Source organism: Crocuta crocuta, unplaced genomic scaffold, assembly GCF_008692635.1.
Source record: "Crocuta crocuta isolate KB4526 unplaced genomic scaffold, BGI_CrCroc_1.0 scaffold158, whole genome shotgun sequence".
Lineage (NCBI taxonomy): Eukaryota > Metazoa > Chordata > Mammalia > Carnivora > Hyaenidae > Crocuta > Crocuta crocuta.
Genome location: NW_027532590.1, coordinates 2,878,977 through 2,906,180, shown reverse-complemented (window position 1 = coordinate 2,906,180; position 27,204 = coordinate 2,878,977). Strand labels below are relative to the sequence as shown.

At 38.4% G+C, this 27,204-nt stretch overlaps 1 protein-coding gene across 1 annotated transcript in view; it reads left to right on the top strand.

Annotated features, from left to right (window-relative positions):
• Positions 1-27,204, top strand: part of GALNTL6 (polypeptide N-acetylgalactosaminyltransferase like 6) — a 1,147,170-nt gene that overhangs the window by 997,789 nt on the left and 122,177 nt on the right. Inside the window, exons 11-12 of the mRNA XM_077779662.1 lie at positions 4,943-4,959; positions 17,610-17,627. Coding sequence (XP_077635788.1) covers positions 4,943-4,959; positions 17,610-17,627 — 35 coding nt within the window. The remainder of the gene's footprint in view (positions 1-4,942; positions 4,960-17,609; positions 17,628-27,204) is intronic.

Genomic DNA, 27,204 nt, shown 5'->3' with positions numbered 1-27,204 from the left:
AAAAAGAAAGTTGAGAAACTATTACCCTTTGATAACCTTTACAATATTTTTTCAAGTTCTCCATGTGCTGCCAAGGGAACATATCCAGACAGAGCAGAAAATTCATTAGACTTGAGTGTTTCAAATATCTGTATCAAGGACAAGGACAAAACTGCTGTCATAGAGAAAGGACGGGTACACTAGGGCACAATAACTTCAATTTTTCTTCATCTGGGTCTGGTGACCCATTCCATGAAAATGCCAGCACTGCACTATTTCATCCTGATGAACTGGGGTTATGACATCAAGATAAACGCTATTTGCTCAGAAAGCCCTGATGCACAGCACTGCAAGGCTATATTCCTGATAATATTCACAATCTCCCTCAGTAGAGTCAAAAGTGACATCCAGTCTGGATGACATTTGCAGAAATATTGGTCAAAGTTTCTCTGCCTCCCAAAGGCAAAAACTTCTTTAATCAATTGGACTCCTGGGTTTAAATTAAGGTACACATTAGTGGTCAGATACTATTAGACTCTTAATGAATCGAACAGCAACTATAATTCCGACACCATTAAGTATCAATTTCGCTTTGCAATACTTTCAAATATACTCATGAAAACTGGTGTTTATTATGTTAGTTTCTTTCCACCTTTTGTCTCCATTCATCATCTCCTTCTCTTTGGTCTCTCTCCTCCCTTGGTTTTGGGGACATGATTTTATCCTGATTTTTCTCCTGACTCCCTCCTCTCTCCATCCTAGACCCCTGTGGGAACCCCTCATAGTCTCACACCCTGGGCCATCTTCTCTTTTCTCCACCTCTATCCTGGGTCATTTCACCTTATCTCATACCAATAATTCCTACATCTATATCACTGTTCCATATCTTTCTCCTGTCAGTCCTGCATATCCTACTACTATTTAATAAATCCCTCTGGATATTACACAGACAACTCAAAGCAAACATGTCCAAAACTGAACTCATCATCTAGCCTGTTTACATGCCTGATTCCAGTTTTTAGGCAATTGTACCATCTGATTGAACCCACCCGATTTCCAAAGATAAAAGGCTTGAAAGTGAAACCAAATTTTCACCCTCTTTTTCAAATTCTATTGAATATTGAACCTCCTGGATCAATTCTCTCTTCAATATCTCCACAGCTTCTGCCTTGGATCAGATTCCTATCCTTCCCACCTGGATGCCTGGACCAGCCTCCAAGCAGATTATCCCTGCTCCTGGGCATCCTACACCAAACTTCCACCAAGGGAATCCTTCTAAAATAGAATTCTGATCATGTCATTTTCCAGCCTTAAGCCTTCCAAAGGATCCTCACTGACCATGGGATGTTGTGTGTGCATTTGTGTGTCTGGAGGAGATAAAGAGCAAGAGAAGGGGAAAAAAGAATGTGCTAGTCTTTGCTGTCAAACCCACTTGGTTCACATCTGCACTCAACCACGTGACATCAGTTAGATTGTTTAATCCTCTCCAACCTGAATCTTCTCATATGTTAAAAGAGAATAATAGCTGGACCTAACTCATAGAGGAACTGGGAGGACAAACTAAGATAAAGCATTCAAAGCACATAACCTAGTATCTGGCATATAATTAGATGTTTGATCAATAATGGTTTTTCTTTAATTTTTTAAATGTTTATTTATTTTTGAGAGAGGGAGAGAGACAAAGTGTGAGTGGAGGAGGCGCAGAGAGAGAAGGAGACACAGAATCAGAGGCAGGCTCTGGGCTCTGAGCTGTCAGCACAGAGTCTGATGTGAGGCTGGAACTCACAAACTGTGAGATCATGACCTGAGCTGAAGTTGGACGCTCAACCGACTGAGCCACCCAGGTGCCCCAATAATGGTTATTTTTGTTCTTACCTGACAAAGTCCAAACTCCTTAGTATTCTGTACAGACCCTATCCAGCCTGTACTTACTACCTCCCAACCTCATCTGTAGCCAAACCCCTCATACCCTAGCATTCTGCCATATAAGCTGAAGTACTGTGGTTTCTTTTTCCTCCTGCCATGAATATGCTGCCCTTCTATCCAAAACTCTGTCCTCTGTCTGTCCTTTTCTGGTTAGCTCCTACTCACCCTTCAAAGTTCTTTTTGTTCTGGACCACTTTCCTTAACCACCCCCACCCCCTAATCTGGAGTATGGGCCTGTGTTAAGAATTTAAATTCAATCAAAAATTTCAATCAAAAATTTAGCTCCTTTCATTTTTTAAACATGTCAGTTCTATGCCAGTCGAGAACAAGTTGCTATTTGGGAATGCAGACCTTGCCATCAAGGAGCTCACAGGTCATTGTGAAGTAGCCAATGTTGTGACAGGTGTGTTTTTCAAGCTTTGTGACAGTATGTGAAGGGGCCTCTAATCCTCCCTCAAAGAGTCTGAGATGGCTTCTGGAAGAAATGAATTTCCAGAATCTACTGAGTCTAGATTTGACATACATTGATGCACTGTCGGAATTGAGCTACTCTTAAGAATTAAAGAGAGAGCTATTAATAACCACCCTGAGCAATGGACATAAACCAGGACCGTCCAGGACAAGCAGGATGTACCATCACCCTATTTACATCTATCTATGTTACAACAAATGCGGCCGCCTCCCACGTCCTAGATTAAAGTGACTACCTGTAGTGCAGAGTATAGTTCCTGACACAGCTCAGTAGATGTGAAGTAAATGTTTATTGAATGCCTGGAATTCATACATCTGAAGCTATTCAGAAAACCACAGAGAGTTAGGAGCTCTTCAGAGCAAGAAGAGACTCTTTTACCCCATTAAGCTACAAGGAACACAGGAACATGGCGGCTGTAAACAGAATGAAGAAAGAGAAATGAACTTCCTAAAAAGCAACCCATTAAATATTCCTTGTGTGATATTGTGGATTTGTCCATATCATTCTCAGCCCACATCACCAGGAAAATGTGGGAGAGGCAAAGGATAGTAGGGTGCACAATGTCTTCTGAGCACCTCATCCCCTTCCTGACTAAAGCCCGTCAACCAAGCTTTAATCCTCCAGACTCTATCAGGCCCTGTCAATGGCCAAATATCTCTATTTCTATGGCTCAAGTGTATATAGCTGCGACCTGTGACAGCCAGCAAAATGATGAACTTTCTCTTTTTCAATGCCAGAGAACAGAGAACATTATGACCACACAGGGAGGTAACTATACCCTCAGAGCTTAGTTATCTGAGCCATTACAATTGGAATAATAACAGTTATAACAACTGGAATATACAATTAAGGGTAACCCGTAGTTAATAGGAATTGGCACACAGAGGGAAGTAGGGGTTGAGTTCCCCCTACCACACACACTCTGTATATTTAATCCCCCAAAACGGTGTCTGGCAAATTTTACATAACAAAAGCCAGGAAAGAACCCTTCAGGCTCTTTTTTGTATTATTAGGACACAGCAATAAATAGAAAGAGCTACAGGAAGGTTTTCTTTCTATTTATAGCCCAAACTGAATATTTAGAAGCCAGTGCTGACCTAGTGACTGCAATTTACAATTTCTAAAGCGATGTATAAATAGATAAATGATTGAAATCCAGGAAAGTCCATAGCAATGCTACACAATAATCACAGACTCCTAGAGCTAATACCACGCAGCTTAACTGGAGAACTTGCCTCCAAGCAAGTCAAAGCACATGGAATATCCTTTTTACACTTCATCTTCTCAACATCTCCGTGAGCTAGGAAGAGGAAAAGATAATAACATTTAGGGAGATGGGAAAAGCACTCTGAATATAAAAATTCCTGAGAAGAGAAAATTTTGGCAGTCAAATGTTAATTATCTGCTTTTTTATAACAGAGAAAACCTACTTTTAAGATACATACTACTTAAGAACAATGCATCAGTGGGTCGGCAAATTCTAAGAATTACCAGGGCAAATAGAAATGTAATTTTATATCACTGTTTCACTGATATACTATAAAAGGAACACCATGCTGGGAATTAGGCTGCCTGCATTAGGGCCCATCTTTGAAATTTCCAGCTGAAGCACTTAACGCTGGGCATTTACGGGATCCACTTTGCACGTAAACAATACTTTGTACTTCATCACTGATCAAAGCTTTGGGTGGATTCATATATAGGAGAAGGCTTGGCCATCCTCGGAGCATTACATAAATCTAAAATACTGAGAACTGTTATTTTTTTAATCCTGGGAACTGAAGGGATTGAACAAGTGAACCGAGAAACATAGCTCTTCTTCCAAAATTTGTTTTGGCCATTGCCTCAGGAACATCATCATATCTCAAGAATTTTCAAACTGATATGGTACATGACAACCTGTGAATTTGTAGAAATACCTTGTGATTCCACTAACTTTACAGATATTAATTACTGGATCTGATACCAAATAGAGCACATTGATTTCTTTGGTGTGCCTGATATAGTCTATGCTAGAAGTCATAGAATTGTCTTCAAAATTCAAAAGATATAGGGGCACCTGGGTGGCTCAGTTGGTTGAGCATCTGACTTTGGCTCAGGTCATGATCTTGCAGTTCGTGGGCTCAAGCCCCATGTCGGGCTCTGTGCTGACAGCTCAAATCTTAGAGCCTGCTTCAAATTCTATGTCTCCCTCTCTCTCTCTCTACCCCTCCCCTGCTTCTCCCCTCTCTCTCAAAAATAAAGAAACATTTTTTTTAAAAAATCAAAAGATGTGGATAAGAAAATTGTTTTAGTGAAGGGCAAAGTAGAATCTTCGTGCAAAGAATCTCTGGCCACAAGTAAGTTAAAATATAAAACTCTCAAGAAGACAAGTTTAAAATGATGGATATAAGTCAAAGCCTCCTATTGTAAATCCCTAAAATAAGCAATAAACAGTGAGGAAATGACTTGGGTGGAGTTTTCTGGAAGCAGAGCTTGAGACATGGATTTGGGTACATCTCATTTCTTGCAGGAATTGCTTTAGGAGAGACCCACCAAAGAGCAGGGCTAACAGGGAAGGAGAAGGAGCTAAGAAGGATGCAGTCTGATCCACAGTATCCAGAGCATAAATAACACACAGAACTGAACCTCCTTGAAAACTGGGAATTGGGCTTTTTCACCACCATGTCGGCCTGTCAGTGGCCAACCTGAACATAACACAGGGAAGGGGTGTAATCTCTCAGGCTTCTGCGCAAGGCAGCTGCTTTCAGCCAAAGGCTATTTTACAGGGGAGAAGCAGCTGTGAGCTGGTCCCAGAGCACTTGCAGGGGCTGGGGAATGGATGTTCTAGTTGGAAAAAAAAGGATCCAGTGGGGCACAAGCAGCTTCTAGGACTGAAACTATCTGTATCATTTAATTACATTTGTACTGGCCACCAATGAGCTAACTTAGAAATATCAAATTTATGAGGACATCTGGGTGGCTCAGTAAAGAGCATCTGACTCTTGATTTTGGTTCAGGTCATGACCTCACAATTCACGAGATTGAGCTCCACCTAGGTTTGGCTCTGCCCTGACAGCACAGAGCCTGCTTGGGATTCTCTCTCTCTGTCTCTCTCTCTCTCTCTGTCTCTCTCTCTCTCTCTCTTTCTCCATCTCTGCCCCTGCCCTGCTGGCGCACATGTTCTCTCTCTCAAAATAAATAAACTTTAAAAAAAAGAAAATTGAATTTATGCACTTTCCAAAATTTCTACTATCTGCTATCCAAATTCCAAATTTGAAACTACATTATAAGTTCCTCTTAAGAAGAAACTCTGCCTTGATTGTCTTTTAATTTCAGGTATGCCTTATAGTGTGCTGTGAATTTCCTATTTCCTCAAAGCATGAAATGAAAAGGAGTGAGCTGGCATGTAGTAGAATAGAATCAAATCTCCTAAAATGAGCTGAGGCTCTTAGAAGGACATAAGACTGGGCATTCATGTCATCACAGAAAACACATTAAGTGCAATTACACTGAACTATACTGTAAGTATAAAGAATTCTGTTATAGTTGAATATGCACCTGTTAATACAGGCATTTTTAACGCTTTCAGTCATCTTGAATTGATTTATAAGTTTGCCAAAATCATTCAGAAGTATATAAACATTTCAGTGAAACATAAAAGAAACTGAAACACATTGCTAGAGCTTAGGACAAAACCCCACTGGCTTAAGCACATCACAGAAGTGCTCTCTGGAGTGAAGTAGGACCCCAGGGTGTGTATAAGGAAGGAAGCCCTCAGCAGTCCAAAACAGGTTGTTGGTGAACATGAAGTACAGACCAGCCATGCCTAGTTAGAGAAATCTGATGAGGGATGCTACCTCAAAATGCATAAAAGTCTATGAAGAACATTTCCTTCGAAAAGAATATAAAGTCACAGAATTCTCCAAATTCAGCTTTTGATGTAAAGTCAAAACAAAAAAAATAGTAATTTCCCATGAACTAGTTCTCTGAGCTCTGCTACGATCTGACCTATCCTTGTACCCTCACAACCCATAAGCAGCCTGTAACAACAGTCAGTGATCACTGAGAGTTTGTTAAGCCATAGCATATTCCCAGTGCTCCCCATGAACTAACCCTCATTCCCACAACATAGCATATTGTCATCTATTACCATTGGCCCCAGTTTACAATGAGGAAACTGAATCAGAGACAGTAAGTTACTTGCCCGAAGTAAGCTGTAGGAAGACAACTCATGCCCATGCATTCTGGCTCCCAGGTCCCTGCTCTTAATCATTATTCTATGCTCTGTCCTTACCATCCAGTCTCCACAGCATGCGAGCTCATTCCCAGTGTTGTCTAAGTTGCACTTATATGTGAGCAAGACCCTGTAATGTGTGTGTGTGTGTGTGTGTGTGTGTGTGTGTGTATACGTGCCAGCCAGCATCCAATTATCATCTTCTGGCAACCACACTCTGATTTCCTTCTGGAAACAACTCCCTCCTTCATCTCATGATGGTTCCATGAAGTTGATTCTACTTTTTAGTTATGCAGCAATCAATGCACAAGAATCAGTACATTCAGACTGTGTTAGTCATCTTCCTTAGGCTCTGGAAAGACTCATTCAAATAAAAAAGGATAAACAGATGGACTTCTCATGAAGCAGAGTGGATTCTCCCTATCTTTTTCTTTTGTTTCCTAATTCTCTTCTTTTCTCCCCTCCCTCCAAACATCCTCATATTTGCTCTGAAGTATGGGAGTTCAGGTGAGCTTTCCTGTCATCATCAGTTGCCTAAAACACAGAAATTCCAATATCCTCCTATTTCTTTTTTTAACATTTATTTATTTTTGAGAGACAGAGCATGAGCATGGGAGGAGCACAGAGAGAGGGAGACACAGAATCTGAAGCAGGCTCTAGCGTCCGAACTGTCAGCACAGAGCCTGATGCAGAGTTCAAACCCAGGAACCACAAGTTCATGACCTGAGCCAAAGTCAGACACTTAACCCACGGAGCCACCCAGGCGCCCCTGTCCTCCTGTCCCTTTCCCCTGGGAACCACAGACAAATTTCAGGAGCATAAAAACCCTAGAATCAAAGAAAGCCCCTAGTATTTGAACTAATTTCTATATTGTTGCATAACAGCTATAATTGTACATTTTTTGTTGAAGGAAGATTTAAAACTTTGTAGTATTTTTTATTCTATCAAGATAAAGACCCCATTTCTTTGATATCTTACAGCACAAGACAATGTCAGGTAATATCCCTTCACTTTGGCCCTGGGCCTGTGTGCACTCAGTCTTTGGTCCTTTTTATGAGGAGTAGTTTTACAGGAAGTTATTTGATACAACATGAAAAGTTTGTTCCTTAAAAACTTTAGATGTCACAGAACAGGTCATGGGACAGTGTGAGCTGGAGCTCAAGATAGGTTCTGCTCTGGTTTTAGAGATGACCAAACAGCCCAGACTCAGCCTATGACAAAAGTATCTGATTTACTGATGACAAATCTCTAACCTGGTTAGAGGCACATGATAAATTCATGTCGGGGTTACTAGAGAAAAACAGTCAAGATGAAAACAAGAAAACACTCAGAAAAGATCATGGAATAAACCCTATGTAAACATGGATGGTATTCTCTGGGCCCATAAGACCAAATCATAAAAGACAAGGACAAATGGGGTCCATTTCTATTAATGGCATTCAATTTGAATATTCCTACCAACGATTTCCAAGCCCACAGTGTTTCCTTTGCTGGAGCACAGAGTTAGAATGATTCAATGATGAACACCAGAAAACAAAGAAAGATGGAGAGGGGGAGCCTCGCCTCACAAATCCTCATTCCTCTGGCAGCAGGCCCTAACCATGGGCAGGCCCTCTAAAGCGTCTCCTCCATGTAGATTTCTGACTCCCAGCTTTTATCCCTCCTCTGGAGAGGATAGGCTTTATCTGAAATTCCCCCCTAGGTTCCTGAACATTCAAACTGGCCTCTCAGTAAGCTCCACATCTCCTTACATGGTTCAAGAAACTCCCCTGTGAGTATTGGATGTACTCTGACAGGAACAGGTCTGTGCACTCTCCTGGAGCTCATGCTTCTATGCCTCCATCTTCCCGAGCAGGAAATGGACCCGACACAGAGACTCTCTAAACATGGTTACACTGATTCGCTTTCTATCATTGTTATTTTCGTATTGTATCAGAGAGGGAAACACCATAGGCTTTGCAGGTGTATGTTTCTGCCTTCACATTCATAGCCTCTAGCTCCAAACAGGGAACAGTAGTATCTATTCTTTCCACTCTCCTGTCTCTCTATTTGCGTGCATGCCTCTGTGTGTGTGTCTATTACACTGTGCATGTAAAACTCAGGATGTGATGCTCAACATTGCCCCTCAAAGCAAGTGATACAATTATTTCTCAATGGCCAGTTAGGAGTGGCTGATAAAGCTCAGTATCTTCTAAACAAAAGGATACAGAGGTCTTCAGTTCTGTCATAGCAACACAGATTTTTGTCAATAGCAGTCATGGAAACGTAAGTGAGTTTTGATTGCTTGTATCCTCTGTGCTAATTTGCAGAGCAGAAATAGGAAGCAATTATGTGATAGTAAAAAATGTCATTTTTTTCTTCACATTATTTTTAGGCTAAGAATATGAATGAAAACAATCTCTAACACTTTTGATTTTTAATGAATTTTGAATGACCTCAACTAGTACAAATTCATGAGTCTATTCTAATTGCCTTCTGTTCATCTCAATTATTTTAAGCATTTGTTATTTTACCAGTGATATCTAAATAGATTCTTAAATCCCAATCTTCTCCCCTACAATGCAACGACAGACTACAATGTTGTGACATCTTAAAGAAAGAAAAAAGAAGAAATATTCACCTAAATAAGTCATCCTGCAAGAAAGAATAGCACGTTGTTGGCCTCAGGAGATCATTTCAAAGAGTAACTACAAGAAACACTTTCCGAACTCATTTCCCAAGATGTTTTCAGAGTTTGTTTAAGAATTAAGAAACGAAACCTCACTTCTCTGTAGGCAGCAGATCTTACTTTTTGATCCAAAACAATAATGTTAGCTTGATCTTTTAATTTTTCAGTGAAATCTGCACTTCCTCTTTTTTCTGATCACTGGTTACTTACCCATCCCACCCATTTTCCAAAATCATTCAGTCACTATGTCCTGCCAGTGTTACTTCTTAAATATTTATCCCATCATTCATTGTTTCTGCATCACTGGCACAATTATTTCATTGTCAGTCACCTGGACAGCTGTCATCCCCAACTGTCCACTGCCAGTATTTGCTCTGAAGTATCAGGTCCAGGTGATCTTTGTCATCATCATTAGATGTCTAAAAAGACAGGAACCTCAATGTTCCCCCAATCTTCTCCCCTGGGAACCACAGGTAAATTGTAATGCCCCGGACAAATCCCCTGTCTACATTGCTATCAGAGTAGTAAAAAACAAATCTTAAAAAAAATAAAATCTTTAAAAAAAAAAAAAGGCAAGGGGATGGAGCTGCCTGGCTGGCTCTGTTGATCGAGCATGTGACTGTTGATCTCAGGGTTCTGAGTTTGAGCCCCAGACTGGGTACAGAGATTACTTAAAAAAAATTCTTACAAAAATCAAATGAAATCTAAATGCATTATTCCTGTTGTTAAGGGTCTTTGGTGGTATCCAGTCACTTACGCTCTAAGATTATGAACCTGGAATTCATAACCCCTCTTGGTTTGGTCTTCCAGGAACATCTCTCATTTCCTTGAATCTATGCAGAATTTTGGGTGGGTGCGCATTTATTTGAAGGAAGATGATAGCTTTTATCATTCTCTGTGACCTAGCAAAGAAAAAGAACTGAAAGCTCCAAATAAAATTCATGCTCCATAATACGGTTTCCATAACCCTGGACGTGCTGGTCCCTGCCAACTTCTCTAGCCTCACTTCCCATAATACTTTGCTTTGTACTTTATTGTCCAGCTTTAACCAGGTGCTGGTTTTTATGCACACCAATATATGCCCCCCATACCACACTCTCAAAATCCTCCCAGAAGTGGGTGGCTCAGTGGATTAAATGTTTGACTCTTGATTATGGCTCAGATCATCATCTCAGGGCTGTGTGATGAAGCCCTATGTTAGGTTCTGCACTGAGCATGAAATCTGCTTGAGATTCTCTCTCCTTCTGACTCTCCCATGCTTGCACGCTCTTGCTCTCTCTCTAAAATAAAAGCAAAACAAACAAACAAACAAACACAGAACCTGGAAACACATCATGCTGTTCTTCCCTGTATGCATTTATTCCTCCTTCACTTGGCTAACCCCAACTCATCCCACTGCCACACCCAGGTAATGTGAGTAAACTCTCTGAAAACACCATAAGGTGCTGTACACACCTCACCCATGCATTTCTCACACCATATTGTGTTGATTCTGTGCCTGTCTCACTAACATTGAGCTTGACAGGGACAGAAAGGCTACTACTCATTTTTGCATCCTGTATTCAGTACCTTGAATTTAGTTTCTCAGTAATTGGTGCGCTGAACTGCAATGAGCAGACCATTTCAGCATCCTCCTTAGCCATCTATTAGGTAGCTGATGAAAAAATCCTCTGGCAAATCAACATCTGTTGTGGACTAACTGTTTGTGCCCCCCCTCCCAAAATTCGCATGTTGAAATTCTAACTTCCCTCATGATCATTTTAAGAAGTGTGGCCTTTGGGACCTAGATCAGGAGGGCAGAACTCTGAGGGGTGAGATTAGTGTTCTTATTTTTTTAAGGCCCCAGAGAACTCTCCAGCCCTCTTTTGGCTGTGAGGATATGAGAGGTAGGCATTCTGCAATTAGGAAGAGTCCTCACTAGAACCTGACCACTCTAGCATCCTGATCTCAGTCTCCCTTGCTTCTGGTACCATGAAAAATAATCTCTGTTGTTTGTAACCCACCTAGTTTATAGTACTTTGTGACAGCAGCCTGAACTAGGAAAACATCCTATAAAACTGATGTTATAAGAGCCAATGTAGATAATCATCTTCAACTCTGGAACTATAAAAGATTGGCCCCCCTCAGTGCAATAGTTACCTAAGGCACAATTCTGTTATTATTTTTCCAGTGATTGCAGTGAAAGTGAAACACTAGTAAGTGTGTAGTAGATTGTGGCAACCCAGAAAGTTTTCCCATATTCCCTTCCTCTGATAATAAACCCTGCCACGTTGGCCACAGAGGTGAGCTATATACCACCTCATTCTATGCAAAGGGCAGGTGCTTGGTCTAAGCAAAGCCAACCAAATTCCTTTCCTGGCATTGACATAGGAACACTGTAAGAATTTTTCTATATCCTAGGATTGCTAGGTAAAATACAGAATGCTTGGTTAAATTCAAGAGTCAGATAAACAACAAATAAATTGTTAGTCCCAACTATTATATGCTTTATATCATCAAGTTTTGAGGAGACTTATTAATAGGGCATAGATTTGATGCTAGGAATTAATTTCTTGGGAGGTGAGTGGAGGATGGACTATATGGGTGATGGGTACTAAGGACGGCACTTGTTGTGATGAGCACTGAGTGTCGTATGTAAGTGATGAATCACTGAATTTCTGCTCTTGAAGCCAGTATTGCACTATATGTTAACTAACTAGAATTTAAATTAAAATTTTGAAAAGAAAAATAATTTCTTACTATTTTGAAAAATTATTAATTTAAGAAACGAGTATAATTTTTGAAAAATCTATTCTAAAAATATATCTTAGAAGTTAGGAAAGAGAGTATTTGTCAAGATCAAAGGATATTTCAAATATGCCTAAGCAAAAAAAGGATCAAAATACCTCCACATGGCTTCTCTATGTGACCTGTGATTCCTTCTAGCCTGGAGACTTCAGCATAGGCTGAATTCCCACAAGGTAACTCAGACCTCCAAGATCAAATTATTCCAATGAACATGATAAAAGCAAGGTGGTCACTGGGTATTAATTCTGCCATACAGCGGTCATAACCTTAACCAGATTCAAACACAGAGACACCACTTCTCAATGGGAAGAGGGTCTAAGAACTTGTGAACATGGTTTGAAAACTGCCATAAAATGTGGGATGGGAGCAGATACAGAGCATGGTGAGGGTGTTCTTTTTCTCTCCTACCATATGCAGTTGGATGAAACTTCTTTGTTGATAGGCTTGACCTAGACGGGAAAGTAAGATGATATTGTTTATCCGGATTTTGTGTAAATTATAGTTATAACCTCTTTGCTTAACACCTCTTCACCTCAGTCCCTGAGTTTTTGTTTGTTTTGCTCTGTTTTGTTTTTAAGGAATTGAAGTGGTCATTAATCAGAGGGTAAATGCACGTGTTAATTTATTAAAAGGTAAAGTTTTGATAGAGGTATTAAATATCCATGCCATTACAGCCAGATTTAGTTTTCTATAATGATGGGACATGAAAGAAAAACTGCCTTTGAGCTGCAGTCAGTGCCTAAGAGAAAAGTATATTTTGCATTCCTTACTAAGATAAAGGGGTAATTGTTTTCATTCCAAAAAAACTGTCAAAGGTTTATTAAATCAATGAAGCAGAAAACAAGCTTTCCTGCAGTTTCATCCATGCTTGGATTTTAATAACTAGCATTTATCCCTTAAATAAAAAGTTATATTTGTATACAAGAAGAAACACTCTCCACTCTGCACTTGGGATTTTTAGCTCTGAATAGTCTCCATTGCTGATGAAATAAGTCATTTGCTCTGCCATTTCGTATTATTACTTTGTTCCTTCTGATGTTGGTGTTAATGTAAAAGCCTGGACGAGGCAGGGAGAGCAATATGGTGGATATGGTCCATTGGTGGATGACAGAGTATAAGGCAATATGGACCCTGGTAGACTACAACGGAGATGAGATGAGGAATTTAAGTGATGTGCACTCATCAACACTGTGTGAGGATCTCAGAGCACATCTATGCCAAAATATGGATTTTAGGAAGGGGTGGAGGTCATGTTGGAAGACAAACAGTGCAAAAAACAGAGGGATGTTGGTGTTACACATTTTATGTTAATCTGATAATGTTAATAAATGTTATGAAATCTCATCTGTGTTTTATGTAAGAGAAGCAGAGCACCTTTGCTGAGCCCAACTGGATTCAGAGACAGACTGTGCTCTTTGGCAGTTGATACAGTAGGTGTGGGGCTGGAGGAGCTATTTATTCATTCATTCATTCATCATTCATTCATTCATTTATTTTACAGACAGCACACTTGCATCAGCAGGGAAGGGGCAGAGAGAGAGGGAAAGAGAGAATCTTAGGTATTCTCTATGCTCAGCATGGAGCCCTACACGGGGCACAATCCCATGAACCTGGGATCACGACCTGAGCTGAAATCAAAAGTCTGACAGTCAACCAAGTGAGCTACCCAGGCGCCCCCTAGTGAAGGTTTTTGAAGCTAAAGAAGGAGAAACTATGTCTTTGCCCACTTGGGCTGCTGTATCAAAATACCACAGACTGGGTGGCTTATAAACAAAAGAAACTTAGTTCTCACTAAGAGGCTGGAAGTCCAAGATTAGGCTGCCAGCATGATTGGGTTCTGGTGAAGGCTGTCTCCCAGGCTGCAGACTGCCAATTGCTCACTGTTTCCTCACGTGGTGGAAGGGTCAAAGGAGCCTTTCTGGTGTCATTTATAAGAACACTAATCCCACGCATAAAGGTCCTGCCTCTGACCTAAGCACCTCCTCCTAACACCATCACTTTGGGGGTTTGGTTTCAACAGAGAAAGTTTGTAGGAGACACATTCAGACCATAGCAGAAGAGTTTCAGAACCAGAAAGAAGTGAAAAGGCAATAAAGAAAGTCTCGAGATGTTGGATTGGCCTCTGCCCCCTGTCTAGCCTGAGAGACTGCTCAGCAAGCCCTGTGGAGAGCAAGGTTAATGTCAGAAGCAGAAAGAGTTGTGCTGTCCAGATATTTCATGAAGCTCTGAGCATCAGCTGTGTGGCCTTGGATCTCAAGGACAGGTTAGGATACATGGCACAAGGCCTAGGTTCCAGGGTAATCTTTCCCCAGGCAGCTTCATTTAAAGAAGCCACCAGCAGAGCATGACCACACCAGCAGAGGATCTTCCTTATGGATGGGGCTGGCGACAGGTACAAGAGCAAAGTGACTCAATGCACTGGAGTAGAAAAACCAAAAGCAGACTTGCTCCTAAGCACACATTTGACATCCCCAGAGACTCCCAGCAAACCTGAAAAACCTGGTGGGCAGGACACTAAAACAGTCATCAGGCAGATGGACCCAAAGATTTTTTGAGGACCACTATCATCTGATTATTAATGTTAATGTGACCTCATTTGTCCCTTCAGGCAGGGAATGCTTGAGCTGTTTAGATCACATAAGGAGATGATTAAGAAGTAAAACAATCACCACGGTCATTATACTGGTATGTAATATAAGACCATGATTAAACTTGTGACCAGTTAGAAATGAGAAATGAATGAATCCAATAAGAATTACAGGGTAAGTTTACTGAGGACATATTTTGGAATCTAAAAATCCAAAACTGTACCCTGATCCAGGTCTCCAATCCCCCACATTGTTCAAGGAGAGAAATGGGCAGGAAGTGACTTAAGAAAATAAGCCATCACATTTATGCTTTATTTGTCCCCAGACACCTTTGAAGAGATTTCACTGGAGGGCCCCAGATATATTCTGCATTTTGAGGAGTAGAGTGCAAGTGGTCCTAGTATATGGTTTAGTGTGCATCTATTTCAAGGATAAGGTGACCTGGAAATAGCAGCTCTTACCGACACAATGAATCCATCCACCTGTTCACTGTAGGAGTGAGGAATAATAGTTTAGACCAATCACTCTGGTGCTCATTCTTGGAGGTTTTCCATTTGGTCTACATAAACACACACACACACACACACACACACCATTTTGGGCCACAGAAGAGTAGCTGAGGGATACAGCATCTTGGTCACAAAAGGCTAAGACTATAAAAATATTTAGCTATTCTCCTGCTACACCCAGTGAGACAGTTGTTGATGTAGCCTTTTGACATCGTTTTCAGTTTCATCTTGTTAGATCAGTGGCACCTGCTGAAGATACTGAGGCAGCGGTATTTGGAGCAACTTCAGAACTACCAACTTAGTTGGAACACCAAAGCAAGGCCATCACACTCTTTTTAGGGCTGTAGTCCAGTTTAATGGCCTATATAATTTGTACTGACATACACAAGATTTTTTTTTTCATCAACTCTATTTCCTTTCACAGGGGAGTCTACTATTCTAAATGTGAAGAAAGCAGCCAAAGTACATTCAGTTTTATAAAAACCTTTTAAACCATTATGCTGTATTCTATGTGTTTATGTTTGTGATAAAAACAAAATTATAAGTTGTGGCACAAAATAGTACAAAATTTGTACTATGATTTATAATTTTGTCTTCCTCATTTTATCCAAAAAGCTAGAAAAGTCATAATTCTGCCACCTGCTCTTGGATAACTAGTTGGCCCTTATTCTTTTTCTACTAATGCTTTCCTAAACATTAACACTTGCGTTTGTAAATCTAGAAATATAGAATTTTTTTGAGGAAAGGATTTTCTGTCATTATGAGCAGCTCTGAAATCCAGTTATGTATTGTAATATACCCGAAGGCTCTCGTGGAGATAACTTGAAAAAATAATCCAAAAAAAACAGCCTATGTTAACCTTAGAAATTAGAAAATTAACTGAAATCCTTCCTCTATCAAGGATTATTGTCATTACCAGCAGCTTAATAGAAATGCAAATATGTCCTCTTTAAGAGCTTGAAATTCAAGATGAGATCTGTTATCAGTTATTTAACAAACCTTCCCAGAATTTAGCTGCTTAAAACAACAAACATTCTGTTGAGTCATAATGCTGAAGTTCAAAAATTGAGGCTAAGTTCCACTAACTGGTTCTTCTGCAGGTCTCACCTAACAGGGATGAACACTTCTCTTGGTTTGCCAGGGACTTTGCCGGTGTTAACACTGACAGTCCAGCATCCCACAAACCCATCAGTCTCAAGCAAAACAGAAGAATTGGTCACCCTATGTCTGGGGTCACCCATGTGACAGTAGCCATCTGATGACTCACCTAGAGCTGGGCAGTCGAAGGAGGTCTCTCTTACATATCTAGTAGTTGGTGCTGATTGTCAGTTGGGTCGTGTGTCTCCACCAGGCTGGTCAGCCTCCTTCATGTGGTAGCAGGCTTCTCGAAGGTGTAGGAAAGTGGTCAAGCCCCGTGAACAAGGCCTCTTTTTGCACCACATTTGTTGATGTTAGCTAAACCAAGTCACGTGGCCGGCTAAGTCAATGGCAATGTACCGCACAAGGGCATGGATACAAGAAACCATGATCAGTACAGTTCAGCCTAAGGTCCAATGCCATTTAATATTCAAATGTAACAAATCCTCATTTTGTTTGTTGTGTTACTTTCAGAGTCTATCTTCTACTTGGTAAGGAAAAGAAGACTTCACTCCTAAGACATAGTCCAAATAACTATTGCCTCCCAAAAAGAAAAGCAGAAAATCTGTTGCTCTTTTTGCTGCTGCTGCTGCCATTTGTTCCTGTTTAAAAAAAAAAAATTTTTTTTTTTTGTTTAAGTCCTGCAGTCTAGCTCAGCCTAATGGAAGCAGTAAGAAATGCAACGATGCTAAGGCATAGAACCAGTCAGTCACTGGTCCTGGAGGGCTTCCTCAGACAGCAGAGCACAGAGAGGAAACTTCAGCTTTCTGCACTCTGCTAACGTAGGCCTGGGCACTAAGTGTTGAACTTCTTGACTTACACAATTCTTTCAGCTTGCACGTATCAGAACCATTCCTGCCATTATACATACATAGTCCCAAGGTGCGTGAGTTAGGAGAAAGCATTGCTTTCTATGACTGGAGTCAAATTTTCCTTCCAAATTTCTGCATCCTGCTCTTTCCAAGAGGACCTCTTTCTCCCAGCCCAGGATCTACTTCATTTTTTGTCCCTAGAGTGACCACCTCCCTGTGTAACAGAAAGGTGACATTCCTCCCTCATCCTTGTGGTCCTCATCATACAAATGAAGGTAAGGAGATTATATAAAAAAATAATTTTTTAAAGATACATTATAGAGATGAACTTATCAGTAGTTATTTAATGACTCTTTTCAAAATCCTAACGAAGTAATGATTTAATACTTAAAAGAACAAAACGGTTAGAAAAAATATTATGTTTTAATCTGCAATATCATTTTACTCAACAACTGAATTCTAGCTGAAAATAATTATATTTCCACTGTAATTGTTCTGTAATTGTTGAGTCATAGGCCCACTAAAAATTTTGAGTTACATAATTGAAAATTATGTGGTTCATTTCTGTGTTGATTGACTTGGCCTCACTGAGTCCTGAGGGAAATTGTGCCATTTCATTTCTGATCAAATTCACATTGCAATCCACATGTCCAGAATTCTCACTGCAGTCATGGAAATGAATGGAAATTGAGAGCCAATTTATTTTCTGAGGCCAAATGGAAGAATTCCTTTCAATTTCTGGACCTAAGTTTTAATTGTCAGTGATTTTTAAAAAATAACTTTTTATGCATGTTTATCTTCCAATGTAATGGATTTTTTAAAATTATAGACCCCCAAAGGACACATGAGAGGTATTAAAACTTAAAATAATACCATTTTTTCTGGAAATAGGAGAAAGTAGGCAAAAATATTTATGGAAAAAGTCTATTAAAACTCCACCATATTTTTCATATATGAGGAGAGAGTCAATATGTGAAATGGAGATTAACAGGAAGATCAACAACTCTTTAGAATCAGAGGGTGACGGGGCACCTGGGTGGCTCAGTCAGTTGGGCATCCAACTTGGCTCAGGCCACGATCTTGAGGTTTATGAGTTCAAACCCTGCATCAGACTCTGTGCTGAAAGGTCAGAGCCTGGAGCCTGCTTCAGATTTTGTGTCTCCCTTTTTCTCTGTCCCTTGCCTGCTCATGCTCTGTCTCTCTCTCTCTATCTCAATAAGAAATAAGCATTTAAAAAAAGCTTTTTATAATAAAAAAAAATTTTTAAAAAGAAGCAGAAGGTGAGGCCTGAAGCATTAAGAACTACAAACTAGTTTAGTGAAAACAACCAACTGTAGACTTTGAAATATGCATTTGCAAGTGAAAACATGGGGGCTTTTTTCATTGGTGCCAAATAAAGAATGGTTCAAGTATACTTTTGTGTTATAGCCTCATAAATTTAAACTCAGCAAATTGTGGAATACAAAAATGGATGTAGAATAGTAAACTAGTCTACCATAGGTAAAAAAGAAACATATTTATTACTTGGTTCAATAACCTTAACATAAAATAGAAAATTGATTTCCATTAAGCATTCAAAAGTTCTATTTTTATAACCTGAAGAATAAAGAATGTGCCACAAGAACATGTTGCTTCATGGTTATGTTAATTTCAAAAGATATCCCAAGGATGACAGGTGTTTTCTGTGTTTTTTTTAAGTATTTGTTTATTTTGAGAGAGAGAAAGAGTTGGGGGGGCATGCACACGTCCAGGGAAGGAGCAGAGAGAGAGAGAGAGAGAATCCCAAGCAGGCTCTGCACTGCTAGGGCAGAGCCCAACATGGGGCTTGAACTCAGGAACCATGAGATCATGACCTGAACCAAAATCAAGAGCTGAAAGCTTAATCTACTAAGCCATTCAAGCACCCAACAGGTGTTTTTTTTTTTAAATAGCAAAACTTAAGACCTGATTTGTGATATTATGAGTAACACTCATAAAGTACATTATTATGTTAAAAGTTACATGGAGATAAAACCACATTAGAACATGTCTACAGTGTGTTAACATACCAGAGGAACAAAACCAGCAAGAATGTTTTGTAAGAAATCAAGGAACATAAACATAAACAAATGAGAGATTGTGAAAAATAGGACCAGTGTGGAGAGTTTCAAGTAATTAGCATTATATTTAACAAGGAAAACAGAGAGCATAAGAACATGCTGAAATAATGAACTTCCCTTCTTCAGTTCTTCAGAGGTGAAAATAATGTTGACACATGAAAATCTTTTATCTTTAATATGTGAAAGGAGCAGAGTCAACTTTCTTCTCTTGCCCTCAGTGCAACATCTCACATTAGTTAACTCGTATTTGTGTGGTGGGGTATGAGTTCCCATCCATAAACTCAGTGGAATGTAATAGATCACAATATTACATTTTTTTCAGAGCCATGTAACTCCTACCCTCGGCCCCCTTCACAAAACTAGTAGGAAATTCATTCTCTCTTTTCATGGAAGTTTCCCGGTTTTCAGGGAGGGCAATGGTTCTAGAGTCTTATTTAAGCCAAATTGTCAGAGTTGTTCTTCGGATTATAATTGTCCATTCATGATGTCAAGCCATGACACCGTACTGTCCAAGCCACTTGGTTCCTTCAAATCAGCAGTTCTGTTCATTTCATGCAAATCCCAACTCATGGGGTATAACTGCCCTATGTGTTCCACACTGGAGGTCCTGTCATCTCCTAAGGCACCGTCACAGTGCAGGAGGGTGCCTCTATTACTCCAGAACTTGACAGATTCTGGCTCTCTCTTCTCTCTCTGGGACATCGTGTGTGATCTCTTCAGGCTGCTTAGATTCTCTTAAAAATACAAGGAGCTCTTATCTTTTAGCAGCTACTTCTTTCTAAGTCCCCAAATCACCGAGGATGCTGTCCTGGCTTGCTCTGGGCTTGAAATAGGAAGGGTTGTGGTGACCACAGAGGAAGACCAAATACTGATTTATCAATAATTTCTTGTGTTACCCTAATATGTTGCCAGTGGGAATGTATAGCGCCTGCTCTGTGTAGGCACTGCACTGGGTCCTCTGTGTGTATCCTCTCCCCACGTTCCAGCTTCAGTAGCACTGGCCTTCTTCCATTTCTTGTTACCATGCTCCCTCCTACCACAGGGCCTTGGTACACCATCTTTCTTTGTGTCAAAACCATCCCTTACCTCCTTTCCATTTCTTGTTTAAAATCATTTATCCTGTGAAGCTTTTCAACAGTTCCTCTCCAAATACTGTCCTAATAATGACATATCCCTAGCAAGTTTTATCTGTAGCCTGGAATATATTAATATTTTATGATAGATCTGTAATTTCTCAGTAGGATTGATACTGTTCTCTAACTTTTATTTTATCAGGCCCTAAATCATTGAGCTTGGACTGGTATGGAATATGAGTTAAAGTTTCAGGTTAGGACACAACTTAATGTGAACTTTTAACTTCCAGGCATGAGAAAGTAAATAAGTTTGTGTACTTTTACTCTTTTTAGCAAACCAAGATGTATAATTCCAGAAGTCCAGATATTTATATATAAATATATATATATGTGCATAATGGAATAATGGGCAGATGTTTAAAAAATATAACAAGGAAGGTCTTTTTAATATAGCATGATCATTAAAGTATGTTAGCTGATTTTTAAAAATTAGGTGAATTTTAAAAATTAAGTAAACACACTGTATGTAGTGCACAGTCATTTGTATAAGAAAGGAAGGGAAAAAAATGATATAGTTGTATCTGCTTAGATGAGTATAAAGTATCTCTGGAAGGACATCCAGTAAATAATACTGGTTGTGATGAGAAATATAGAGTGGCAGGGGATAGATGTAGGAGCAAGAATGTTTATAAACATGTGAATGTATTATCTATTCAAAATAATTAAATAAATATTTTTAAATGTTTTTAAAATAAAAATTAACGGATAGATCATCAGACTTTCACAGTGGGAAAAGATAGAGTAATATGGGTTACATTTACCCGTTTACTTGAAAAGACATAAAATACATGAAACTGATTTTCGAGATGCTCAATTACAGAATTGTAATTACAAAACTGAAATTATAGAATTTTCACTCTGGCAGTGAAGGACAGTGATCCCTGAGAGGTGGAAAATAATAAAGTGAGGTCTATGATTGCCCCTGCTTCCCAACTTGAGAGTTTTTAGGTTATGGTATGAGGAAGGAGAACCCAGGTGGGGCTCAGCCTAAGTGGGTAGAGAGCTGAGAACTTGGGGTGAATGGGGCATCTAGGATATCAAGGGCAGAGCACCATGAGACGAGAGCTACGCAGAGAGCTCGAGAGATCTGCAGATCTGTACTCCTTGATTATTCAGCATGTGTGTGAAGGAACTACCTAAGACTGGGCGAAAAGAACATTCAAAAGAATCAGAAATAACAGTGCCTGGAACAAACGTAAGTCTGCAAATAGTGTCTGTTTCCACAATCCAGATTGAAGAGCTTAGTACTCTGTAGGATATTCAGTTGAGTGCAGAAGGTCTTGTCTTGAAACTAGTGAATAATTTGTCCTAGATTATGCACTGCTCCAGTCTTGCCTAATAAATTGTAAGAACAAAACCCAAGAGGGTCACACTATTTCTGAATACTGTAACTGCTTCCAAGAAAAAAATGTTTAAAAAAATACCAAAATATCCAGCACCCCAAAATGTAAGTTTTAGAACCCAATGAAAAACTTACCAGCCATGCAAAGAAGTACCAGTGTATGGCCCATAATGAGTAGATAATTCAGTCAGTGGAAACTAAGAACTAAGAGTCAACAAACAAGAACATTAAGACTGTAATTATAACAGTATTCCACATGTTCGAAAGTTAAGTAGAGACATGTAAGATATAAAAAGACCAAGATAAAAATCCTAAAGGTGAGAAAAAAAAGTGTAAAATTAAAAATGCTTTAGATGGGATTATAAGCAAATTAGACATTACAAAATAAAATTAGGAAACTGGAAGAGATAGCAATAGAAACTATCCAAAATTGAAATACAAAAAGAAAAGTTATGGAAATGAACAAAGTGTAAAATTGGAGTCTCTGGGAAATATAGATAAAAAGTAGGAACAGAAAGAATACTAGAAGAAATAATGCTTAAGAATTGTCCAAATTTCATGAAAACTACCCATGCAGATCCAAGAAACTGAAGTAATCCCAAGCACAAGCAACTTAACCAAGAAAACTCCATAGTATGTGTCATGTTGTAATATAATAGCTCAAATCCAGTGACATAGAGAAGCTCTTAAACAGAGGCAAACAAACAAACAAACAAGCCCACCCCACCCCAAAAAAACACCAACTCATGGTGTACAGAGAAACAAAGATTTAAAAAACACATTTCTCATGGGAAACAATGCAGATGAGAAGAGAGTGAGCAACATCTTTAAAGGATTGAAAGACAAAACCTGTTAACCTAGTATTCTATAGCCAACAAAAGTATCTTTAAAAATGCAGATGAGGAGTCTCTGGATGGTTCAGTCTTTTAAGGTCAGACTCAGGTCATGATCGGTGGTTCAGGAGTTTGAACCCCCTTTGGGACTCTGTGCAGACAGCTCAGAGCCTCGAACCTGCTTCAGGTTCCGTGTTGCCCTCTCTCTCTGCCCTCCCCCACTCATGCTGTGTCTCTCTGCCCCTTCCCTCTGCTCTCTCTCTCTGTCTCTCTCTCTCAAAAATAAATTTAAAAATCACAGATGACAAGATGTTTTCATAAATGCAAAAGATCAAACTCCCACTACAAGAAATGTTACAAGAAATCTATTAGGCAGAAAGATACAAGGATGGAAATATGGGTCCATACCAAAGAATTAAGGAAACAAAAATGGTATTTATATTATAAGTTCATATATGTGAAATTTTATTTTCAAATCTTTGTAAAAGATAATTGCTTAGGGCGCCTGGGTGGCTCAGTTGGTTAAGCATCCATCTTCAGCTCAGGTCATGATCTTGCAGTTTGTGAGTTTGAGCCCCACGTCAGGCTCTGTGCTGACAGCTCAGAGCCTGGAGCCTGCTTCAGATTCTGTGTCTCCTTCTCTCTCTGTTCCTCCCCTGCTCGCACTCTGTCTCTCTGTCTCTCTCTCAAATATAAAATAAAGAAAATAAATTTTAAGATAATTGCTTAAAATAATAATAATATAATGTGGAATTTATAGCACACGGAAAAGTAAAATGTATGACAACAGAGTACAAAGGTTAGGGGAAGAGACATGAAAGAGTTCTACTAAAAGATTTTTATCATATTGTGCACTGATACAGTATCACTGAAAGCTAAACTGTGACTAAAAAAGATAAACACATAAAGCCTATAACCACCACAAAGTGTAAAAAAACAAAAAACACAGAGTTTTTGTTAAGTCATAAAGGATACTAAATGGAATCATGAAATATATTCAATGAATCAAAAAATGGAAAACGAAATCATAAACGGGACAAATAGAAAACAAAGAAGATAATGTATTTAAGCTTAACCACATAAATAATCATATTAAAAGTAAATGATCTAAAAAAAAAGTAAGTGATCTAAATAGCCCAATTAAAAGGCAGAGATTGTAAAACAACAAGATGCAAGTGTATGCTGCCAACAATGACAACAACAACAACTACAACAAAACTTTAAATATAAAGACATAGTTTTAAAAATAAAAAGACATGCAAGTTATAAATAAATATTAGTGTTTAGATAGTACAAATATAAAGAAAGCTGACGTATTAATATCAAGACAAAATAGATGTCAAAGCAAAGAATATTAGCAGGGATGATTCAAGTCATTTCATAACAAGATTAAAGTTAATTCATCAAGAATACATAAAAATCTTAGACATTTATGCACTTATTAACAGAACTACAAAATACATGAAGCAAAAAAATTAATAGAATAGCATGAAGAAATAAACAAATTCAAAATTATAGCCATAAATTGCAATATCCCCCTCTCAGTAACTAACACAACAAGGAGACAGAAAACCAGTAAGAATATACAAGACTTGAATAACACTACCGACCAACTTTAATAAATGTGTATAGACCCCTCCACTCAACAGCAACATAATTTGCATCCTTGTCAAATACACATGGAGCATTTACCAAGATAGGTCATATTCTGAGCCATTAAAGTCTTAATAATTTGAAATGACTCAAGTCATACAAAGTATCTTATCTAACCACAATGGAATTAAATGAGAATCAATGACCAAAATGCACTTATGACCAAAAACTCCCAAATATTTGGAAACTAAATTACACATGTCTATATAACAAATGGGTCAACGAAGGAAAACAAAAAAGAAATTAGGAAGTATTTTGAACGTAATGAAAATAAGAATACTGCATACTATTTTTTGTGGGATTCTGCTAAAGGAGTGCTTAGGTGAGATTTATAGTACTAATACCTATATTAGAAAAAAGAAAAGCTCTTGGGTCAATGATCTTAGCTTCTACTTTAGTAATGAGAAAAGAAGAGATAATTAAACACAAAGTAAGTAGAAGATTAAAACAATAAGAACTAAAAAGAAATCAATGAAATATAAGTGAAAACAACAGAGAAAAATCAATGAAACGAAAAGCTGGTTCCTTAAGCAGATCAATATAATTGGTAAACCTCTAGGCAGAGTAACAAGGAAAATTAGAGAAGGGACACAATATGCTCAACATCATTAATCATCATGGAAATGCAAAATAAAACCACACTGAGATACCATTATATCCCAATCATAATGACTAAACTTCAAAGACTGCCCATGTGAAGTATCAGTAAGAATGCATAGAAACTGGAACTCAAACACTACTGTTGGGAACATAAAATGATACAACCATTTTGGAAAGTATTTGTCAGTTTCTTTGAGAGTTAAACATATACCGACCATATGATCTAGTCATTCCACTCCCAGGCATTTCCTCAAGAGAGAATTGTAAGCATTTATCCACACAGAGATTAGTAAACAAAATTCATAGCAGCTTTGTTTGTAACAGCTCAAAACTGGACACAACCCAAATGTCCATCAATAAGTGAATGAATAATCAAACTGCGGTATATTTATGCAAGTGGAATATTACTCAACAATAAAAAGTGAATGATAAATACATACTAAACATAGATGAATCTAAAAATAATTATACAGAATAAAAGAGGCCAGGCCCAAAAACAGAATACAAATTTTATGATTACATTTAATAAAATTCTAGAAACTATGAGTTAAACTATAATAACAGCAGACCAGTGGCTGCCTAGGCAAAGGTTCAGAAGGAATCCGGGAGGAAGGCTTATGTTCATAATCTCAAATGTAGTGATAGCTGCATAGGTGTCCATCTCAAAACTCATCAAACTGTATACTTAAAATATATGCAATCTGCTGTATCTCAACTATACCCCAATTAAGCTGTTTAAAAGATTAATGGACAACTATGAGTAAATACATACATAAATGTAAAGTTGGTTTCTTACCAGTCATTCACACTAATCAAGACAGGAAACATTTATTTATTTAGAGCTTGGTAAAAACATCAATGAAGGTAAAAATGATCCATTTGAATTTATTTTACTATATCTGAAATTAGTAGAATTTTAGAATTTAGATATTCTAGATAAAATGTATCTACAACACACTATGTGGGTTTTTTTTTAATAAACTCCTTAAGAAAACAAGATACAGTGTTTCCAATGAATTACAATACATACATATATACAAAAAATCGACATAGGACTTTCTCTTGCTAGTGTCTATAATTCCAGATCTAGGAGAATTCTAATTTTGAGATTCATTCTGCCCAGTGTAAATTTTGATGCCCTTTGATCTCCTGTATTTTACACAATCAAAAGAGAATATATTTGTATGACTTAAGGTCTTTCTCTTTGTGATTCAGTTTGAATAGGATTGAGAATTTCTGACCACTTATGCTCAAGCCTTGCAGAAGCGGAGGTTACACTGGTAGTGTGTTCATGGGGGAACTGTACCTGGTACACATTACAGTCCTCATCTGATCCAGCTACAGTTGTAATTCTGCTCTGAAATTCAGTTCATGGAAAATGGAAAAAGATTAGGCTGCTGGACAAGGATAAAGTAGGTTACATCTGATTCTAGGATTTTTCTTTCAAAAAAAATAAAAAATTATATAAGATTCTTCGCGTTATTTTTCTTAATGCTGCTCACTTTCCTAGGTAGAATAATAAATCCCCTTTCCTGCCTTGCCATCTTTCTAGCCACAGAGACTCTACACATTAAAAAATATTCTTAAGCTGAAGTAATCAGGCCAAATACCATTTTCACACACAAAGCCTTTGAAATCTAGAACACACAAACAAATTCAAGTTTATGTTGTTCAAGTGCTTCATAAAACATTACCAAGAGCAGGTCTTCAGTTGGTGTGTCTAATATGTTTATACATATTCTAAATGCCTTATATACTTATGTATAAATATCCTTTGTTTCAAAAGTTTTTCAAAACTATCACAAAAACTATGCTGGAATTTTTTTTTTTTTTTACAGATTTGCTTTGTCTGCATAGGGGCGTTCTCTGAGTGTCTGATATCCGCGTTTACATATTTGTTTGTCTTTACCCCCAAGCACTGAAACAGAAAAAGGGTTACAGTAAAGAGCTCAAAGACTTTGAAATCAGAGGACCTGGCCCGGCCCCAGAACCACCACTAACTCCAGCATTGGCCCACTGTTCCTTACCTCTCTCTGCCTATTTCTTTCAAACACTACATGAGAATGACACTCACAGGATTGTAGTGAGGAGAAATCAAAGGAATTGGGTAAAACTTTTAGCCAAGAGCCCAGCACATACCGAGGCTTCAAAAAACAAACCATCAAACAAAACACACTATTGCTACCTTTAAACTGCAAAAAGTTTAAGACAGGGCCCATAATTATAAATTATCTCATCACATAGCCATGGGACTACTGTATACTCTAGCAGGATTGCAATACTTGAAAATTATTACTTGAGCAAAAGGAATATTCCTTAGAAAGGCAGAGAAAGCCTAAAAAGAATGATATAACTAAAATGAAAAGACCTAGTTTAACTTTTTAAGTTTGTTTGTTTATCTATCTATTTATTTATTTATCTATTTATTTATTTAAATTATTTATTTACCG